At 35.2% G+C, this 20,341-nt stretch overlaps 1 protein-coding gene across 1 annotated transcript; it reads right to left on the bottom strand.

The window, feature by feature from the left end:
- Positions 1-534: 534 nt before the first annotated feature.
- On the bottom strand, positions 535-13,157 carry LOC140137115 (neuronal acetylcholine receptor subunit alpha-9-like). The gene is made up of 7 exons (XM_072158773.1): positions 13,083-13,157; positions 9,500-9,648; positions 7,672-7,716; positions 6,079-6,188; positions 4,849-5,076; positions 3,227-3,540; positions 535-2,165 (listed from the first exon to the last, which is right to left on the bottom strand). Exons 1-7 carry the CDS (start codon positions 13,147-13,149, stop codon positions 1,903-1,905), a joined length of 1,176 nt encoding a protein of 391 aa, XP_072014874.1. The 5' UTR covers positions 13,150-13,157; the 3' UTR covers positions 535-1,902.
- Positions 13,158-20,341: the final 7,184 nt, after the last annotated feature.

Genomic DNA, 20,341 nt, shown 5'->3' with positions numbered 1-20,341 from the left:
TTTTGACTGTGAACATTTCGAAACAAGCTTTTATCTTTAGATAAAACTAAATTAAAGAATAAAATGGTTGATAGATGACGGATTTTGTGCTACGTATTGGGATACCTCAGTCGGCACGATATGACTTTTTCCCTAACTTATTGCAATTTGAATAAAAAGAGAGCTTTTCCAAAAAAGCGTCGCAAATTTACATTATTTTTTTCCTTAAAGCACGCAGATAATAAACCACCCAGCGGAATGAACGTTCATTCGTCAAAGTGCACAACAAAATCCTCCATTCTTTTTTTCAATCTAGTTTTATAAGTGTCTTTAAGAAATTGCTTTTGTTTAAGGGATGGGGTATGAGCGTTTGTACTGTATTTATTGTGGTAAATGAGAGCACATCAGAATCAGAATGTCCTTCTAATATCAAATAATTTTGATTTTTTGAAAATTTAATGGAAATCGTTATAAATCTGATTCAATGTACTTAAAGTGTATGGATTAACATATTACATGTAACACTATATCCAATATGTCATAAGTATGATTTCTAATTTGATTAGTAATGTATTATGTACTGGGGACTTTTAGTCTGCACGGTGAGGGGACTTAATCCCCTGATGCCTTCAGCAACTTAATCCTCCAATTGTCACAACATGCACATATTTCATGCCAAATTTGGTGGGCTATTCTATTTAAAATCCACACTACTCCTGTGGAAGATTTTGGAAATATCTTCCACAGAGTACGGATGGAACTAACACAATAGCAGCTCCATTTGAACCTCCCCCTCCCCCAGTGGAAGATTCAGGTTGAATCTTTCTCAGAGTGTGTAAGAAATACAAATGAAGCTACTTAATGTGTTCATTCCATCAGAAATTCATACTTCCCCTGTGGAAGATATTTCCAAAATCTTCCACAGGGGTAGTGTGGATTTGAACTGGAATAGCCCAAACAAATCCAAACTCGGTGCATCTACGAACCGCGAAAGACGGGTGATTATCATCATGATTACACTAATTTTACTGAGCTGTTTTCTGGCAAGATTATTTTTTATTAATTTGTTTGTTTTTAAATATTCATTTTTTATCACACTATTATAATAACAACATAATATAGTAAACAATATTTCACTCGAGGCTCGTTTTGAGAAGACTGACAATTGATCTAAGTTATGATTTCAATTGACAGAGATAGTTACCGCGGTACACTGGTATTACTTCTGTTTCAAATTTCCAAGTTTAAATCACTCAATTCCGAGTCCAACTTGCACCTGACTCAGAAATGATTCGACGTCAATTTGAAGTCATTCAGGAGTAAAAATAGGTTACAGCGATATCGCGTAAAATCGCACGTTATCGCATCGGTCCACGTACGAAAATCTAAACCTCTCAATTGTGTTTTGTGAGGGAAACAAACGTAGGGTCGATCGTAGTTCTATAATGGCCGTAATATACGGCTTTTCATTTTAATATGTTGTTTTTAGCCCATGCCATCGGGACGAATCTATGTGCATGGATTGTCCCTAAGTTACTCTTCGCAGTTAAGGAACAATCCATGCACGCAGGATCCAGGATCATACCCAGGATATGGACTAATATGACTGTAGCATCGATTTAACGTGACCTTTTAATTTCTACCAGTTTGAATCAAGATCACGTTTGACCTCATCATATGCCTCTCCGCTTCCTAAAACGATCTCAAGTGACAGCCAAACTGTGCACACACACATAAAAATGATGAAAATGTACAGCAGTGCACGGTCGCAAACTAACGAAACATATCGCCATTGCAAATGTTCCAATGTAGCCGCGTTCTTATTGGCCAAATCAGTTTTAATGAAATGTAACGTGTCTAGCACATCCCGAAACTCCTCCGAAGCAAATATAGAAACTGGTATTTGAGTGCCGCCGTTTTTATTTACCATTGTAGGCTTGTTATCGTCAACTTGTAGTATGTATTTTTCCTTGGTAGATATATTTTCAATGGTAGATACTGGTGAGAATGTATTTTGCGAATCTTGTATCGCTGCAGGTGACAGGCACAACACACGAGGCAAGAAATCAAAAACACACGTTTCACCCATTGTGGAACTGGTTGGGATGTAGCGCTAAGACGCATGACGACGCCAGTTGCGATCACTGACACGCACACCATGACTATCATACACAAGTAATAGGTACCTGAGAAGTAAAGGAAAGGAAAACTTTACAACATACTCTAGAGAATAATAAAAACACCCTACATATTCAAAAGTTGTACTTAAATTTATTTAAATTCTGTCATATGTTGTTAACATTGCCTTGTCATAAAATATTGCCCTTGGGCTATTCCAGTTGAATTCCATACACCCCCTATGGAAGCTTTGACCTTTATCTCCCACACAGGGTTGTAGGTTTCAAAAGGAGTCAGCAATTCAAGTAACCCCATTTTGATATTCTCCGTCCCTGTGTGGGAGATTAAGGTCATGTCTTCAATATGAGGTTGTATGGATTTCAACTGGAATAGCCCATTACATTACGCTACATGTCCCTTTTAAGTTTTTAGCAATTCCTCTTGGCAGATTTTGTTCCCAAATGAATTATTTCCCTGTCCATGTGATGCCAAGTTTTACCAATTTGACATACAGTCAAGGACAACATATGACCCAGATTGGGAATCAGTTACATCAGACGACCTTGCTCAGTGTCAGTGCAGCTTTTCATGCAGAAAGTGACTTCGATGACACGTGTTCTTAGTTGGAAACCGGAATCATGCTACATACCTTTGCTGACCATGGTATATGCTTACGTTTTTTTTAGGTAAAATATTACGATTTGTTTAAGTACTCTACAACGTAATGATCCAAAGGATTGAAATTGGTAGCAATTTCAGGGCTATTGGTACATGAGGCACCACAATGTGCAAAACATATTGGTGTTCATTTGTTCTTGTTTTTACTATTTCAGCTTGTGGTATGCTACAGTGGTGATTATTTTTTTGTGACTGCCAAATAAATGAAAATCACATTAAACATTCACACGGATGTGTGTTGATCATTTTGGAACAGCATTTAGAGGTTAATGAACGCGTATTACTTGTTTGGAGAGAAAATGATGTTGATGCGTCTAATGCACGTACTTTTCTAACCGCTTTTCTGATTGGCTGCTTTGATATAGGAGTGTACGAATAGCGGTTGATACATTGGATACTTTTAGATGCTGAAAAAATTCAAAATAAGAGCAAACATTTAACCAGTACTTACCAAGAATCGGCGAGTCTTCTGAACTAGGTGGCATATTCTCAGCAATTATTTGTTGAAACACGACCAAAGCCAACAAATTGGTGATAGATAACGTCAACTTCTCACCGCAATCAGGTGGCAAGTAGAATACCAACAGAGAAAGTATCGATAGCAGTAGACATGGTAGTATCATGTAAAAGATGTAGAAGGCAGGGTGTCGTTTAAAAACCATGTTGTAATGTACCTCCGGGTACGGCTCCGGACAGCAAAGATAGTATTCCACTATTCGTTTGGCACGGTGTTCAACCATATCCCAGACTCCGTTTACGATGTACCTGTTTGGAAAGAAGTAAAGAAGATAATTTCGTCGTTATTTACGCATCTTAACAATTATGATATATGCATAGCCCGGTATAATGTGCTTTATAAAGTTGGGGAAAATCTTTCACAAGCGAACTATATTACTTTGAAAAGCTAAACATTTGACACAAAAAAAGCTCACGGGCGAAGTTAAGCCTGGGAGATCGAAATTCTTACACTAGGAGACTAAATTTCATGTTTCGGTTTAACACCAAGAAAATTTTATTGCATGATACAGTATCATGCATTGTGGTTTTCTGTTGATATTTACTGAATTTTGCTCATTTCAACGCCGAATTCAATTGGTTCCAGTGCATAATTAATTAACTGAGTGAGCATTATATAACAATAGGCATCGATGGACTAACGTTCTGAGTGAGTAGGGTAGTCCACCAAGGAGTTGTAGGATAGTTATCAAGGAGGACCCTCGGTACCCAAGGCATAAGACGAGGAGAATCTGGGGCATTCTCTAAGGCATTTTAGACACTTGAAAAAATCATGGTAAATAAACGTCTCACTCATCTTTTTTATTCTTATATGTTTCGGACATCATATAGAAAGATTTGGTTAAGGATTAGTCTGGGGTTTAGTCAGTGGCGTAGCCAGTGGGGGTCCCCTCGCTCATCATTTCCGTTTGTAGATCTGAGGCTGCAAGTATATGACGGTCCTAGGTTCTAGAGCGCACTGGGCAAAATAATTCACAACTTCCGTCGGTAAAAATATTTCCATCGGTACACTAAAAAGTTTGTGCCCCCTCCAGATTCCGAAACCCTGACTACGTCACTGGGCAGTGGCGTAGCGTGGTTCATCCGATTTTTTTTGGGGAGGGGCACCGATTTTGCAATCGATTAAACACGTTTCCGAATCTTTTAGCAAGTTGATCCTGGTATTTGCCATTTACCTTTTCGGTAAATCCCGCAAGCCTTTGCGAGTAGACATGAGATATCGTCACACTGATGTGCACATCGTTACTGCGCACTTCACAGCTTTGAAATGCGCAGTAACGATGTTCGCTAAACGATGTGTACACCGGCGTGACTTCAAATGACGACATCTCAGGTCTACCCGCAAACGCAAAGCCTTATGGGATTTACAGAAAAGGGCAATTGAAATCAAAATATAATTGAATACCGAATTATTAAAAAGACTAGTTTGCGTATGACGTCCTGTCAACCATACCAAAAATGCTGTACTGCGCAGGTCAGCAACCAATAACATCGCGCCTTTGCCCTGACGTCAGACGCAAACTATTTTTTTTTAATTCGGTCTTCAATATACCTTACCTGTTAGTTGACGCATCTAAGCTCTCCTCCGGATAGAGGTCAAGCTCAAAACCATTGTACCCCCATGAAGCAAACACCATATCACACACTTGCACATCAAATGGAAACCATTTCACCTTTATTTTACACACTGAAGCATATATTGCTGGAGTAAACCAGATAATAGTTCCATCAGGATACAGCGATGCGATTGAATTTGGTTTGTAGCGTTCAAAACCGGGATCAGTACTTAAAAAGACAGAAAGAATTATGCAACAAGCAATCAAGGAATGAGTTATTCCATTTGAAATCTATACAACCCTGTGCAAGACATGACCTTAAACTTCCACACTGGGAGTGTGAATTTCAATTGGGATTACCTGAATGGGTGACTCCATTTGAAATTCAAACACCCTATGGATGACATGACCTTAATCTCCCACACAGGGAGTGTGAATTTCAAATACGGTTACCTGAATGGGTGACTCCATTTGAAATCTACACCCCCTGTGTGGGATATTAAGGTTATGTCTTCCATAGGGGGTGTGTGTGTTTCAAATTGAATAGACCAATGGATGTGTGGTTAGAATATTTAATCCGCAGTGGAAGAACAGGCTCGATAGAATCTCAGAAGCTATGAGCTAGATGGTCGCTGTTTTTTGTTGTATTTACACAAAATCTATGTTTACATACATGTGACCAGCTCCAACAATACCTGGAACAAGTCGCCAGACATGTTTTTAAGTTATAGCCCTTTAAAGATGACATTCCCGTAAAAAAAACACATTTTGGAATTCTTAATTTCATGATATTTGACTGTGGGACTAAGTGGAATTTCAAATCCTTGAAAGTAGGGCCTACCTATTAAAGAGAGGTTTATTTAATCAATAAATAACAGTTGAACTATGATAATCCCTATTCATTCCTGTGTAAGGCCGGGAACTAATTGGCCCATTACTCAGAATAGCAATTTGGCAAAAATATCAAGATACCATTTACAAAATTATCCATATCTTGAAAAGTATTGATGCTATTTATATGATTTTGGTATCATGCTTACATTTTTTTAAATTGCATGGATAATTGAAGTTACAGCACTTTTAATAAATGCATCTCTGAGAGTACATAATGGCCTGTTTTTTGTTTTTTTACGTTTAAATTTCAGAAAAATAGAGACTCTATATAATAGGGGCAATTCGACTGCCCTTTTGGCGGGAAACCTGTCATAACCAGTGATTGCGTAATACCTACTTGTGATGCAGAGTAATATCTGGAGACCAAATGTTGTCAATAGGAGCATGGAAAGTCGTAAGTCCGTCAAAATCATCAGGATTCCACGTAAGAAACTCGTCTCTCCAAGTCTGAAATGACGAACATTATGATGATGATAGTGGTGATCTTTTAGTTATAATTTGCAGGGAACCAGAGTTCACTTCATTAAATGGTTAGAAACTTAGATAGTTTTAAAGATTTAACTGCGAAATTGAAAACAAATGTTGCAGGACCATTATTGCAGGACCATTGTTGCACTTTTCGTTAGGGCGACGGCCGCGTGCGTCCATCCGTCATGTCCGTGGATCAATACTTATTTTGTATCAAAACTTAGAACATTTGTAAAATGTGATATATGGATTGCATAGGAAATTTTCTGAGAATGTCAAAAAATGACTTTCAAATTTTGAGTGCACTTGTTAGTTCTAGGTTATCGTCTATACACCATATAGACTATAAGCAAAAAAATTTACAAAAACATGCTATTTTAGTCCATATGTGAATTTGAAAGGGCCATAGATCAAAAACTATAGGTCACAGACATTCACCATCATTAACTTTTTTGTTCAGAATAACTAGGTTGATATAATGACATATTTTTTATATCAATAAAATATATATTTATTTTTTTCCCCATGCAAAAATTACATTAGTTCAAAAATGGCTAAAATAGCACAAAAATATGGTTTTTGCCATTTTTTTATATTTTAGAGTTGTGCTGTGACATTTTTATTCACCAGTGTTGGAAATCCATGTGACATGTAACATCTACAATAGAAATGAAATTTCTACTCAATTTATTTTGAAAGTTACAGCTATTTTAATATTTGACATTTTTGGGCAAAAATGGAAAAAAATCACGAAAAACACATTTTTAACCCCAAATAACTCCTAAATGAGTAAAGTAAAACGTGGGAACTTTTTGGATATTGATTCAGACATTTATTTACTTTTGATTTGTTATGTTTTCATGTTCTGCCCAAGAGTGGACTACGGAAGTGAAAGATAAATGCCCATGTCCCATAGTCTAATAGAGACTTGCAACTCCAAAACTGTAAAACTCACGATTTTTGTCATTTTAATGTTATTTTTGGCATTCGAAAATTTTCTTTGAGAAAAATATTTAATTTTTGACAAAAAGTCTCCAAAAACTCAACATTAAATGAGCATTGGGCTATTCCATTTAAAATCCACACTACCGCGTTGAAGATTTTGGAAATATCTTTCACAGGGGGAGTATGAATTTCAAATGGAATTAACACAATAGGCAGCTCCATCTGAATTTCATACACTCTCTGAGAAAGATTCAACCTTTAAATCTTCCGCAGAGGGTGGCGAGTTTCAAATTGATCTCCCTGATGTGTTCATTCCACTTGAAATTCATATGATACTCCCCCTGTGGAAGATAATTCCAAAATCTTCCACAGGGTAGAGTGGATTTTAAATATAATAGCCCAGTGCGTGTTAAATCAACCAGTCGGAGCTATGTGAAGTCAACAAAATGTATCCTGCAAAATTTAATTTTGTACATCCGATATCATTTTTTGGATACACTACATGTACGGTACTTACAAATTTCAACCATGCTCCCATCGAAAATACCTGTTCACGTGTATCCTGCCAAAATAAGAGGAGAACAGGATCAACCTCAATAAACTGTGGACTGTGCTAGTGGAGTATGGAGGGAAATGATAACTACCCAGCAAACACAAACCGTTTTGGACATCATTCGCAAAAGGTAAGAAAAGGTTGCCAGAAAACGTTTAAGTGTCGGGTTATATAAAGGGTGTATAAAATGTTTTCATAACATTCAAAAACATTCGTTGATAACCTCAAATATTCTAACATAATATTATTTAAGTGTTGACAAAATATTTGGCAAAAATGTTTGCGAAACATATTTTACAATAACATTTTGAAAACATTTTAAAAATATTTTATTTTAAAAAGCCTTTATATAACCCGACATTTTATGTTATTCCAAACCAAAACCAAAATATAACCTATTTAAAACGTTGCAGAAACGTTTTTGTGTTTGATGGGTACTCCCATCCCAGCAAACACAAAAATGTTCTTAAAACGTTTATTCAATACAACGTTTTAATAACATTTAAATGTCGGGTTATATAAAGACAAAGAATATATGTTTTAAAAACGTTATTGTAAAATATTTTGGGCAACCATTTTTTAAAAATATTTTGGAATGTCCGCCATGGAGGTGTCCTGTAATCCCTATTAATCATCGTCTATATGGACTGAATCCCCTATATAAGCTTATATAAGAAGCCAAATCAGATGCCCAAGTACTTAAGGGCTCGGATACCAACGTTTTCACGTATTTTTTGTGAGACCTGAGAGAACATCAGACATATCGAATTGCATGTTGAATACGAGGAATGTCCTTCTGATATCAAATGATTTTGATTATGAGCCAGGAAAGCAGTCAATATAACCAGAACCGATAAATGAGGACCGAGGTCATTAGATATATCACTGGCACCAAACCCATTAATTACGAAGGGAGAAGTGGAAAATGCCCAAGGGAAAATCAAATCATAGGCTATTATCAAAGTCTGAAGTGGTTTGGGCATGTTACGCGCATGTACCAAAAGCAACCAGTTCTACGGGAACTAAAGATTACTAAAACAAAATAAACTACCCATTAGGATTTGTTTCTTTATTTAAAAAAAATGTTTTTTCAATTGAAAAGATTTTTGGCATGCATCATCAGCAGACTTACAGCATCAAAGCCCGGGCATCAAAGATACTGATTTCATACCTGTAGTTGACTTCATGCTTGAATGAACACACATTAAATGAAAGAGTTCACTAATTCAAAAGTTGCAAAAAAGTTATTATCAAGTATCAATTATAAATTTATAATGCATGTTTTCCTGATACCGGATGCTCGATTATAATCCGAGTATACTTGATAATACGGTTGCGTAATGCAAATTTTTCTGATACCGAGTGCCCGATTACAATTGCCCTATTCTGGTCAGACAGGCGGGATATGATATCAAATTGAGAATCACTGATAATGATCAGAATGCAGACAACCATCCTCATTGTTGCGACTTTTGAAATCGGCAATCTCTCCATTCATGTTTGTACCGGACTTACTCGTGTATCTGAACACCTATCGGATTAGAAACACTGTATATGAGAGATATGAGTCTGGAGATGATACATGCCAAAATAAATGCTTTATGAAAATAATATAGAACCAAATCCTAAGCGGTAGTTATTTTTTTGTTTTACTCTTTTCTACAGTTAAGTATCTGATTCCAGATGGACCCGAAAAAGTGGAAGACACGGCCGGGATCCTGCTCCTGCCTGGATCCGCGCCATTGCATGCAAATTGGGTATTTAAAATGGTTTTAAGGTTATAGATAATTACCATAATCAGAAGATTTCGCAATACCAGTCTCATGATCACATCAGTTACAGTTGACGTATTGTGAACAGGGCGAATCTCCCGGATGTAATCGTCGAATAAGTATTTGTGTAATCTTTTGGCAGCTACCGTTTGGTTTTCGCAGAAACATCCTGTCAATAATAATGATGATAATAATGATAATGAGAATCAAGAAACACCTGACAAAAGGTAAAAAAGGTCATTGTCAACATGAAGTAAAGGTCATTCACCAGTATCACACCACTGATGATGATGATGATGATGATGATGATGATGATGATGATGATGATGATGATGATGATGATGATGATGATAACACTAATACTACTACTACTACTACTACTACTACTACTACTACTACTACTACTACTACTACTACTACTACTACTACTACTACTACTACTAATAATAATAATAATAATAATAATAATAATAATAATAATAACACTAACAATAATGAAAATAATGAAAATAAATAATAATAATAATAATAATAATGACACTAACAATGTTAATAATAATAATAATAATAATAATAATAATAATAATAATAATAATAATAATATCAGTTAACCCCTGGTCGATGGGGTGGCAGTAGATAGGCCACCTGGATATACTATACGACATCAATAGGCCATATAATTTGATATAAATAATTAATGATACTTTACAACAATATCAATGACTTTTAAAAGTGGTCACTAACGTCTTCATTGCGGGTCTACTCGTAATCAATATCCCATTGTAGGTCGTGTAATGTAAACATTGGTAAGATGAGCATATTTGTGACATGTCATGTCAAAAGGAGACACTTTTGGGCAGGTTACCAATTTTGATGTCTCTACAACGCCGTTTCCCCCAATGAAAGCGGACATTCCTAAGCGAAGATATTGAATTCGCAAGTTATGGTATTATAAAATTGGAAATTGAGATACCGGCCTTTAAAAACATTATTGACAATGCTGAGAGTAGTAAGTAAATTGAAAAATGTCTCAAAAAATACAAGATGCCAGTTATATTCCGGTCTGAAACTATCAGACAATATTGTTAACATGAATAACATCACAAATTCGCAACAACCCCAAATTGTGAAAAAATCACCCCGGGCAGATTTTTGGCTATTTCTCCATTTACGATCCTGCCCAAAAGTGTCTCCTTTGACCTTTTGACATGACACGTCACATTTTATACCTCGTCTACGATGTCTACTATAAATGCATAGGCCGAGTAAAAAATAAACAAGTTTAGCGTCTCCGCCCTGCTCCTTTTTTGGAGATTTTTCATTTTTTGTTTTATTTTGTATATTTTAAGGATGTTTGAGAAGTTGGAATTTTGCATACAGCCTTGCAAATGTATAAGACACATTTCAGAAGAGTTTTGTGATCACAGTAGGGGCCTACCTCCCAAAACAACAAAATAAAAAGTGCCTCCTCCTCATTTTCGGATATCATTCACAACGCCAAATACACAAAATAAGGTGTTAAATGTGGATATAAGAGCAGCTTCGTAAAAAGCCCCCCTTGCAGAATCGTTTGCACAACCTTGTGTAATGCAAGCATGCGCAACCACTTTGCAAGCTTGCAAAAATGCTTGCCATTTTCATAAGGGTCCTCCTTCCCTTTTTCAAAACACCAGGACGCTAAACATGTTTTATTTTTATTTGGCATTATTGGTCCATTAGGTCACCACCATACAGGATGTTTGGATATCACAATGTGTCTTTATGAAATTTTATAATAAACATCAAATGTCCCCAAATCGGTTCATATTATGTGACATGACATGTCAAAAGAAGACACTTTTGGGCAAGTTATCAATTTTGAAGTCTTAAATATAGAGATATTTTGCTCCGCAACACCATTTTCCTCAATGAAATCGGACATTCCTAAGCGAAGATATTGAGTTCGAAAGTTATGGTATTATAAAATTGGACATTGAGATATTAGCCTTTACAAATATTATTGACAATGTTTAGAGTAGGAATTACCTTGAAAAATGTTTCAAAAAGGATGTCAGTTATATTCTGGTCTGAAGCTATCAGCCAATATTTTAAACAGTAATAACATCACAAATCCGCAACAAACCCAAATTGTGAAAAAATCACCCCCGGACAGATTTTGGGCTATTTCTCCAATCTCCATGTACGATCCTGCCCAAAAGTGTCTCCTTTTGACATGACACGTCACATATTAACATGGAGGCCTATGACAGGAGAGAGGTTTAATTTGCGACAACTCACATCCTTAGATTGGCGTGCATACTAAAAATACTTTTTTGAACACAAAAAATAGCATCTTTACCCCCCGTTTGTTTTATCTTAAAGTCCCATTCAGTGATCCCAGCGCAAGTGTAAAGAATTATAATTGTTTATAAATTACTTACAAGTCAAGGATAAGTCATTCAAATTCTCATTTGATATTTTTGGAATGAAAAATTTGGCAAAAAACGAAGAAAACAGCAGTATTGACAAAGTTGAAAACCATTCAAATACATGTAGCTAATTATACTGCCAGTATATAAATTACAGACTCGTGTAAAATCCCTGATCTTAAGGGGTGGGGTATGAACATTTGGACAGTATTTATTGTGGGACATTGGAGCACAACAGACATATCGAATTGCATTCTGAATACGAAGAATGTCCTTCTGATATCAAATAATTTTGATTTCTTGAAATTCGCAATGTAATACACATTTTATGGCAAATGATTAAAAATTGATATTTTTGATATTTAACAGTACTCTAATGTCCCACAGTAAATACTGTCCAAACGTTCATTCCCCATCCCTTAAATACACAGCTTTTGGCTGAACCACTAGCAGGCTATATTAGCACATTTATGACAATGACATAGGTACCACAATCTGAATTTTGATCATTTTAACGATCGTCCTGATGAGCAAATCACTGAATTGGGCTTTAAGGGGTCAAATTGCACTTGTCAAGTTTATATGTTGCAATTCCTTTTCACGAGGTGCAATTTTAATACTAATATTTGGTTTAATTGTAGTTGCCGTTTCTTATTATCACAAATATTCTGTAAAATGTTATTCCTGACAATATACAGTAGCTTAATGTTAATATTATGAATATATAAAGTATACTCCATGCATGCAAAAATAATGTATATTTAAATTGACAATCCACAACACTTTCAAAAACACTGAAAAGTGGAACATGCTTATATTCCACAAGGATCAAATTGCCTCTCCTTCACTTTTTTTAAACACGTTAGGCGTTTAGCCTAATTTAAAAATTATATTATTATCTACATGTCCATTTTCAGAAACGATATCATATTTTGAAACCTACACATCACAAATCCAAAATAAAATCAACACCGTCCCTTTGGTTTACAAGTTATCGCACTTTGAATTCGTGGCAGCATGATAGGTAAAACAATTCGCACACTATTTTTAATAAGGGGAAATATGCATATTTTGAGGTGCAAAATGCGATGTGAAACGATTTAACTCAAGTTCTGTCACACGCACACTCACCCCCCCCCCCCAAGAACGCAAATGCCAATTATAAAAGTTTTGATAGAAAAAACATTTTACCTACCTCTACATAAAAACAGAATTACTGCTATTATTTTGAAGCTGCCTGTGTGTTCCTTTCCACTCAACATCGTTGCTGTGACTTACAGTGACAAATGTGGAGAGTGCTGAAAATTAAGAAGGAATCAATGTTGTGATATTGATATTGATTATGTACAAGATAAATAGTAACGCCATGTGATTTTTTCAATCCCGCCGGTCGAACGTAATCGATAAACATGATTGAAATAAAAGCAAAGCTGCAGGATTGTTATTGGCTAAATTGTATGATAGCATTCTTGATTAAGTTCATCAGGACTGGAGTATTCAATTACCGGTAATTAAACATTTCTTCTATGCAAGTCCAATTGAAACACTTACTTTATGCAGGAAAGTTGAGATTTCCTGCTTTATGGGACGTTTCAAGAGCTAAGGTCTGCTCTTTTCATCAGCCAGATGATGTAATGATCTTCTTGAGTTGTTGCTAGTTGACACTTCCTGTTAATGGTATTGATCAATACATCATTAAGGGATCTGGAATGAGCGTTTTGAGCGTTTCGACAGCATTTTTGTGGGACATGAGAGCACATCAGACCTATCGAATTGCATTCTGAATACGAAGAATGTCTTTCTGATATCAAATAATTTTCATTTTATGAAATTCACGATATAATACAAATTTTATGACAAATTATTAAAATTTGATATTTTTCACATTTGGAGATATAACAGTCCTGGAAGTAAATTTTATAAATTTAATGATATAGTCTTAAAGTGTATGTAGCTGGGAGGAAAAGCCGACGATCAATTGAAAATTTTGATCTTTCATATTGAAGATATGGATTTTTTCCCCAAAAAAGACCTAATTTTTTTTGGTGTTTTGGGAAAAAATCCATATCTTCAATACGAAAGGTCAAAATTTTCAATTGATCGTCGGCTTTTCATCCCACCTACATACACTTTAGGTAGAAATCATCAGATTTATCAAGTTTACTTCGAGTACTGTTAAATATCAAAAATATCAATTTTTAATGATTTGCCATAAAATGTGTGGATCCAGATGGATTTTTTGACCAATCTCGTATACTTTTCGTTTTCAGTTGTAAGAATTGAGCTATCCTCCCAGCCTATAAAATGCTTATTGTCACCATGGGGTTTACTTACGTAGTCAGTTAATGCGGAAGTGGGAAATTCTGATGATGCCCTAGTAAGTCTGTTTTTCGATAGGGTTTTTTTTCCACCGATTTGACATGTTCCCATTTGCCGGTCCAAACAGGCCCGTAACCACCCGTAATCCGCCCACCTAGTCCAAAAAGGTCTAAATTTTGACAAATCACCCCCTCCCCACCCCCAATAAAAAAATAAATCCTGGTTACAGGCCTGGGTCCAAACGCTCTGCCCGTTTCTCCAACATATATATCTTAACAACCTTGGCATGGAATTTCATATGAACATGATTTTTATCTTCTTTTTTTTTGTCCTTCGGATGTACCAGAATGTTGGGTAGAGTGAAAAGTCGATATATCTTGGATTGATTTTTCAGGAACAAGAAATATATCACGGAATTTACTCTAAGAACCTTTGATGGACCTTGACCTCACCAACTACCTCCATGGTTAATCGGTGATGGTCGGTCCTAACCCTTAAGGCGGCAGAGTAACAATGAAAACGAGCGCAGTTTGGATCTACGATTAGCTCAAGTCGTTTGTGAGTAAATACGCCCGTTTTTTATGCCAGCTGAAAAACCTTTTAAGGTCAGGTATATTGCTCGGACAACATCATATCATTGGCAAGGCAATATTATGAGGACAATGAAAATGACTCTTTTTTTGAGAAAATAAGACATTTAAAATTGATATTCCACAAAAACCAACTTCCTTCGAAGAAGACAGATTTGGGCTAGAAAAAAATTGACGTCATGAAATGACTGTGCCTGCTCTGCGAGAAGGGACTATAAACATTTTCAATGCACAGAACGTATACTGTTGTTGTTCACAGAAAAAAACCTCTGAATTAAGTATTACAAATTTAATGGTTTTTAAACATATGGATAAAATCAGCCGCTTCTTTTTTATATATTAGTAAATTGTTATATTACAATTCATATGTATATCAATATCATGAGAAATATTTGGGCTAAAAAAAATTTTAAAAAAATTTGAGCTTAGAATTTCAGCGTCATCCATCTGAGACTAGCATATAAACCGTGTTAAGTTCACAAACTCATGTATCTGATTTCCCTGTGTGATATTGCAATATGCTATTATAATAGTTATTATAGTTCCAGTTGGATGAAATATTATGCAAACGCATAGTAACAATGACGTGTGACGTTTTGTTCCCCAAATGAGAACAATAGTCTGCATATTGTTATGCAGCATTGTTATGGTAAATAATAGTAAAATTCATTGTTGCTTATGTCAAACTTGTCAAAGTGATTGTGATTGTATGATGAGAGCATGATATAGTGTCCGCTTCATTTACTTACGTCATCAGCCAAACGGGGGAAGAACACGTGCGCTTCAAACGGGGGAAGAACACGTACGAGGCTGAACTTTACCCACACAATTTCTCCTTTTTCAGGAGAAATACGCTAAAAAAATTGCAACGAATGTCAACGTGTAATGTAATAATTATTTTCTTCGAATAGAGATTTTTGCAATAGACCTGCCCTTTAATGCATGTAATGAATACTTACCAGCATGCTCCGTCTATATATAACGGGGTGGATAATCCCGCCACATAATAAATAAAATACGCAGAAGAATTGTAGAAATATTCCTGAAGATGGATGCAATAAATAATGATAATACGTCGTATGATATGAAGACAAAGTTGGTGTTGATGTTGAGCAGTTGGAGGCTCAGATGGAAGTGAATGCTATGTCACAAAACCAGACAAACAAAATTAAATTTCAACCTCTTTAACAGAATACCTCTAATCCCTAATATACTAAATACAATGCGCATTAAATCTACTTTTAAAAACTTGTAAAAAGAGTTGGTAGAGATGAGAAGAAAATAAATAAGGCCATAATTGTTATCAGATATAAAGCAAAATGCAAATACCTTAAATCCCAGCCCATTCACTAAGGTCCTTCAGCATGTCCAGTAAACATTATTAAGTCCTTAAGTCCTAAAAAGTTTTCTCCCTTACACTCCCTCTCTTATATATTTGTTAACACTACATGTATTATCTAACTATCTATTGTATTCTCTATATATTATTAGTTCAGTTATTCTTTTCTTTTACCTTCCAAACATTTATGCTTTTATTATTAAGACCAGCAATTCTGGTGCCGGTTACATTCACCTCTGCTGCAAAGAGAATGTCGTCCTCGGCATTTTACATGAAATTAGTAAGATGATAATTTGAAGAATGTTGCAAATTTCAACAAAAACATAATGATCAAGGTACATAATGACTGCATTATACTGAAGTGATCCAACTATCTCTTTACAATTTAAAGTGCATTATGATTTGCTAATTTGTTGTGAAATCCAAAAGGTATACTCTGCTGTAATCCTGAATTTTACTAAAAGAATCAATAAGCCTTTAACTTTCATGGCCACATCCAAATCCGACTTTGCAGAAAAGGACTTGAATTTGCAAAGAGTCTATTATAAGGGAAGGAATGTTTATAGAAGAAAACTTATATTAATAAAACACTTAACTTAAACAAAGGAAACCTACAGAAAACAACCACTATCTTGTAACATATAAAACCAAATGTAAAGTGATGGAAATTAAGTTATCTTATTATTTTTTTTTTGTATGATGAGCATAGTGATGGAAACAAATTTTGGAAAAGAAACCAAAGGCCTACAAAATAAAGTAGAATACATTTTTGATTCTATTTGTTTAATTGATTAAGTCATACTACATGTATATTATGATGGAAATAAAGAAAGTTATAAGATGACAAAATAATTATGACCTTAATGAACTTAAGAGGGAAGATACATAATTAACTAATTATTAATATTCCTGACAATGAAATCAAAAACAAAATAGAACACATGATTGATGGTCCTACAAAGAATTCTGCCTTATAAATGACAAATTAATAAAGACCAATATCATGGTAAAGAATGAGACATGATATCATAAAATAATAAAACATATAGGTGAATAGCTATTTGGAAAAAAATGTGATGACATGCAAATTTAGATCATCTTTTCGTGTGATCCTCATGCCAAAAACATAAAAATTAATAAAACATAGGTTTAATTTACATAACCTACACTACTCGAACAAATTAGTGAACCAAATAGGTTCTTAAATGTAAGCATACATAACTTTTAACAAGAATTTGTCTTTAAAAAGACAAGTTCCCGGATCAAGTGTATAGTACTCTGAGCTACTTTAGTCTAACATTTAATATTCATATATAACCTACTCTACTGGATTTTTTTTTTAAACCTCATTTTGCATTCAGGTTTTTAAGCCACCTACAGGAAACAAATTTGGCTACAACTACGAAGAAAATCGTAGTTATACCATGGGTCACGTGCGTATTTATAAATACCTATTTATAAATATAGTCGCAGGTAGCTGCTTACGAAATATCCTAGGTAGAATTCAGCCGAAAACATCAAAATATTCTAATGTTATTCCAATCCGCATTGTGGTTCATGGTTTGGTTACAACTTTGGAAAATAACACTGCCCTGTTGACCTATCGGTTGCACTTTTGGTATCTTGCTATTTCCTAATTATTTTGACATCAAATTAATATTGAACAATATTATGTAACTATAAATAAGAATGATCTACAAATGTTATGTTATAATATTGAATGTGTATGGAACATCGATACATGGCATGCAAGAGAATGCAATTAGCATTAACATGATTAAGCTTGTAATTGACATGATGTGTTGTACTTTACACTTACAGGGTGTCCCTTAAAGAACTGTATAGTCAGAAACCTAATTCTATGGGTATTTTAACGCCACAACTAAACATAACTAAATAATTGGTGTGGTTGAGGAATAAATCAGCTATCATGTATTTTTAAAATTTTGACAATTGACCACACCGCTCTTGAAGAATGTTACGGAACTCCCTCATTTTCACACCTTTCCACAGATTCAAATATCAATCGATGATCTGAATGCTTTTATCGATTGACTCCAAACTAATCGTCGCTCGCAAGACATAGTGGTGTATCGGCCATTTTTGACCAAATGCGATAAGATCAGTTTCATATGTATAAAGCTCTACATTCTGATAAACTTTCAAGATGTGGTCCACCTTCAAAATTTATAAAACATCACTTTTATATGACTACTAGTCTTAAATTACAACTTTGCCAAGTCCCAGTAATTGTCTAGGTTGACTTCATATAAAACGACAAGCCCAAAGTTGACCATTTTCTTATGATTGCCTGTACTGCAAATGTGCCGAATTTGGAAGGCTTGAAAGTCTAATGTCAGCTTGACAGCGCAAAAGAATCCGCTCCTGAAATTCAAAATTCAGCAATTTGCTCAATTTAAAAATAGCATTGAAGGTCAAAGATGTCAGGAAGTTTCTCAGATATCTGCAACCAGATAAAGCTACTGGTGCTGATGAAAATGCCTGCAAGAGCTAGTCCTGAAGGAGTGTATAGCGCAGAACTGCATGGCAAAACCACTCAGCCTGCTGTTTGAGGTTTTCTTTTCCATGGGTCTTTTCCCAAGCTAATGGAAGACTACATCTGTCATCCCTACTCACAAAAGATATTCGAAGTTTAATCCTGGAACTACTGAGCCATATTTTGTAACACGGACATCGAAGGGGGTTCTTGCGCCCTCCTAATTTTCCATTATAAACGCTATATACCATTATATTTGGTACCAATGTATAGCCAAGCTTCAAAATAAGCAGGCACCCAGGAGCCATTTACCCAATGGTCATAACATTTTGGCTCCTGGTCAACACCAAAATCATATGAAACAGGCTCTACGGGTTTTTTTTAAATAGAGCCTGGTAGTTTTGTATTTAATGTGTATAATTTAAATTTAATTGACTCTTAGCTCTTTAGAAATGGCTCCTGGTTTACTAAATAATCACAGGACCAGGAGCTGCTTTTTCCAAATGTGTGGCTCCTGGTCCAGATCTGCTTATTTTGATGCTTGTGTATAGCTATGGGTCTCCTCTATCCAGTGATACCAAAATAAGTACAAACATCCCTCACATAATATCGCTATGACGCCATAATTTGGGGGGCGCACATGCAAATTTGGTAAATTCTGGCTATGTACAAAAGTACAGGCAAAATTGATTTTCGGCTAAAAATTCTACAAAAATGCGATTTTCACCGAATGTTTCCAAAATAAAAAAAGAAAATGACTATTTTAACCAAACTTATAAGTAAAAAGTCAGTAGCTCTTGGAATAATTTTACAAGAGCCAAATAAAGATAATTGATTTTACTGTAGAAACCAATGTTGAGCCTCGCCAATCCCCTCCCCTACTCCTCCCCACCCCGGTCATCTTTGACGGCCGATTCTACCCCTGGGTAAGATGCTGGGGTAATAATTTTATCACTAAAATGAGCGCAAAGGATGGATCTAGGATTAACTTAGGTCGTTTGTGCGTAAATGTGTGCATTTATTTAGGGCAGATAAAAGATCTGGGGGTGGTACAAATCCTTGGAAATACGAAGGTTATGACCGTATGGGAAAGAAGTGTAACATACGTTACCATAAAGTGCATGTTTAAAACAAACAAGTGACTATAAACTGTTGAGCAAAATATAGCCGCAGGTGTACTTGATCAACTTAATATTATTTCATTAACACATTCCCAACATACTTGTATGACAGTTTGAAGTTAAAATGTAACCTACGAGACAGAAACATACGTTACCATTAATTTTAACACCCTATTAAAATTAACTAAAACGGCGCCCGATTACCCCTGGATTGTTTTCTTATAGTGCCACCATGTATTATAGGTACTTAGGAAAGGAGCATTACAGAAAATAGGCTCAATGAAAATTATCCTAATTGTAACGTAAGTTTCATATAAAATGTCAGGTATGTTTCTACTTTTTTTCAACTCTTTTTGAAGCAATTAGTTATCCTCTAACAAACATTTCTATTTAAACTTAAAGGCGACATTGCATTGCTTTATGCCAATACATTTAGTTTTTCATGTCACAAAACGAGCTTGCAGTACTCCTTTCAATCTAATGATAACGTAAGTTTCGTGCTTACTTTCTTTGAAGTTCGTTTGAATTTTGCATATCGAATAAAAGCATCAATAATTGACAAAATATTGATTTTGAAAATGTGACATG

The sequence above is a fragment of the Amphiura filiformis genome, chromosome 2, assembly GCF_039555335.1.
Source record: "Amphiura filiformis chromosome 2, Afil_fr2py, whole genome shotgun sequence".
Classification (NCBI taxonomy): domain Eukaryota; kingdom Metazoa; phylum Echinodermata; class Ophiuroidea; order Amphilepidida; family Amphiuridae; genus Amphiura; species Amphiura filiformis.
The sequence above is the reverse complement of the archived record's forward strand: the minus strand, read 5'-3'. Positions and strand labels throughout refer to the sequence as shown.

Coding starts and splice junctions, on each gene's coding strand:
- LOC140137115 (XM_072158773.1), bottom strand. CDS start 13,149: ATGTTGAGTGGAAAGGAACACACAGGCAGCTTCAAAATAATAGCAGTA. Junction 9,649..13,082: donor AATTCTGTTTTTATGTAGAG/GTAGGTAAAATG, acceptor TATTATTGACAG/GATGTTTCTGCGAAAACCAA. Junction 6,189..7,671: donor TGGGAGCATGGTTGAAATTT/GTAAGTACCGTA, acceptor TCGTCATTTCAG/ACTTGGAGAGACGAGTTTCT.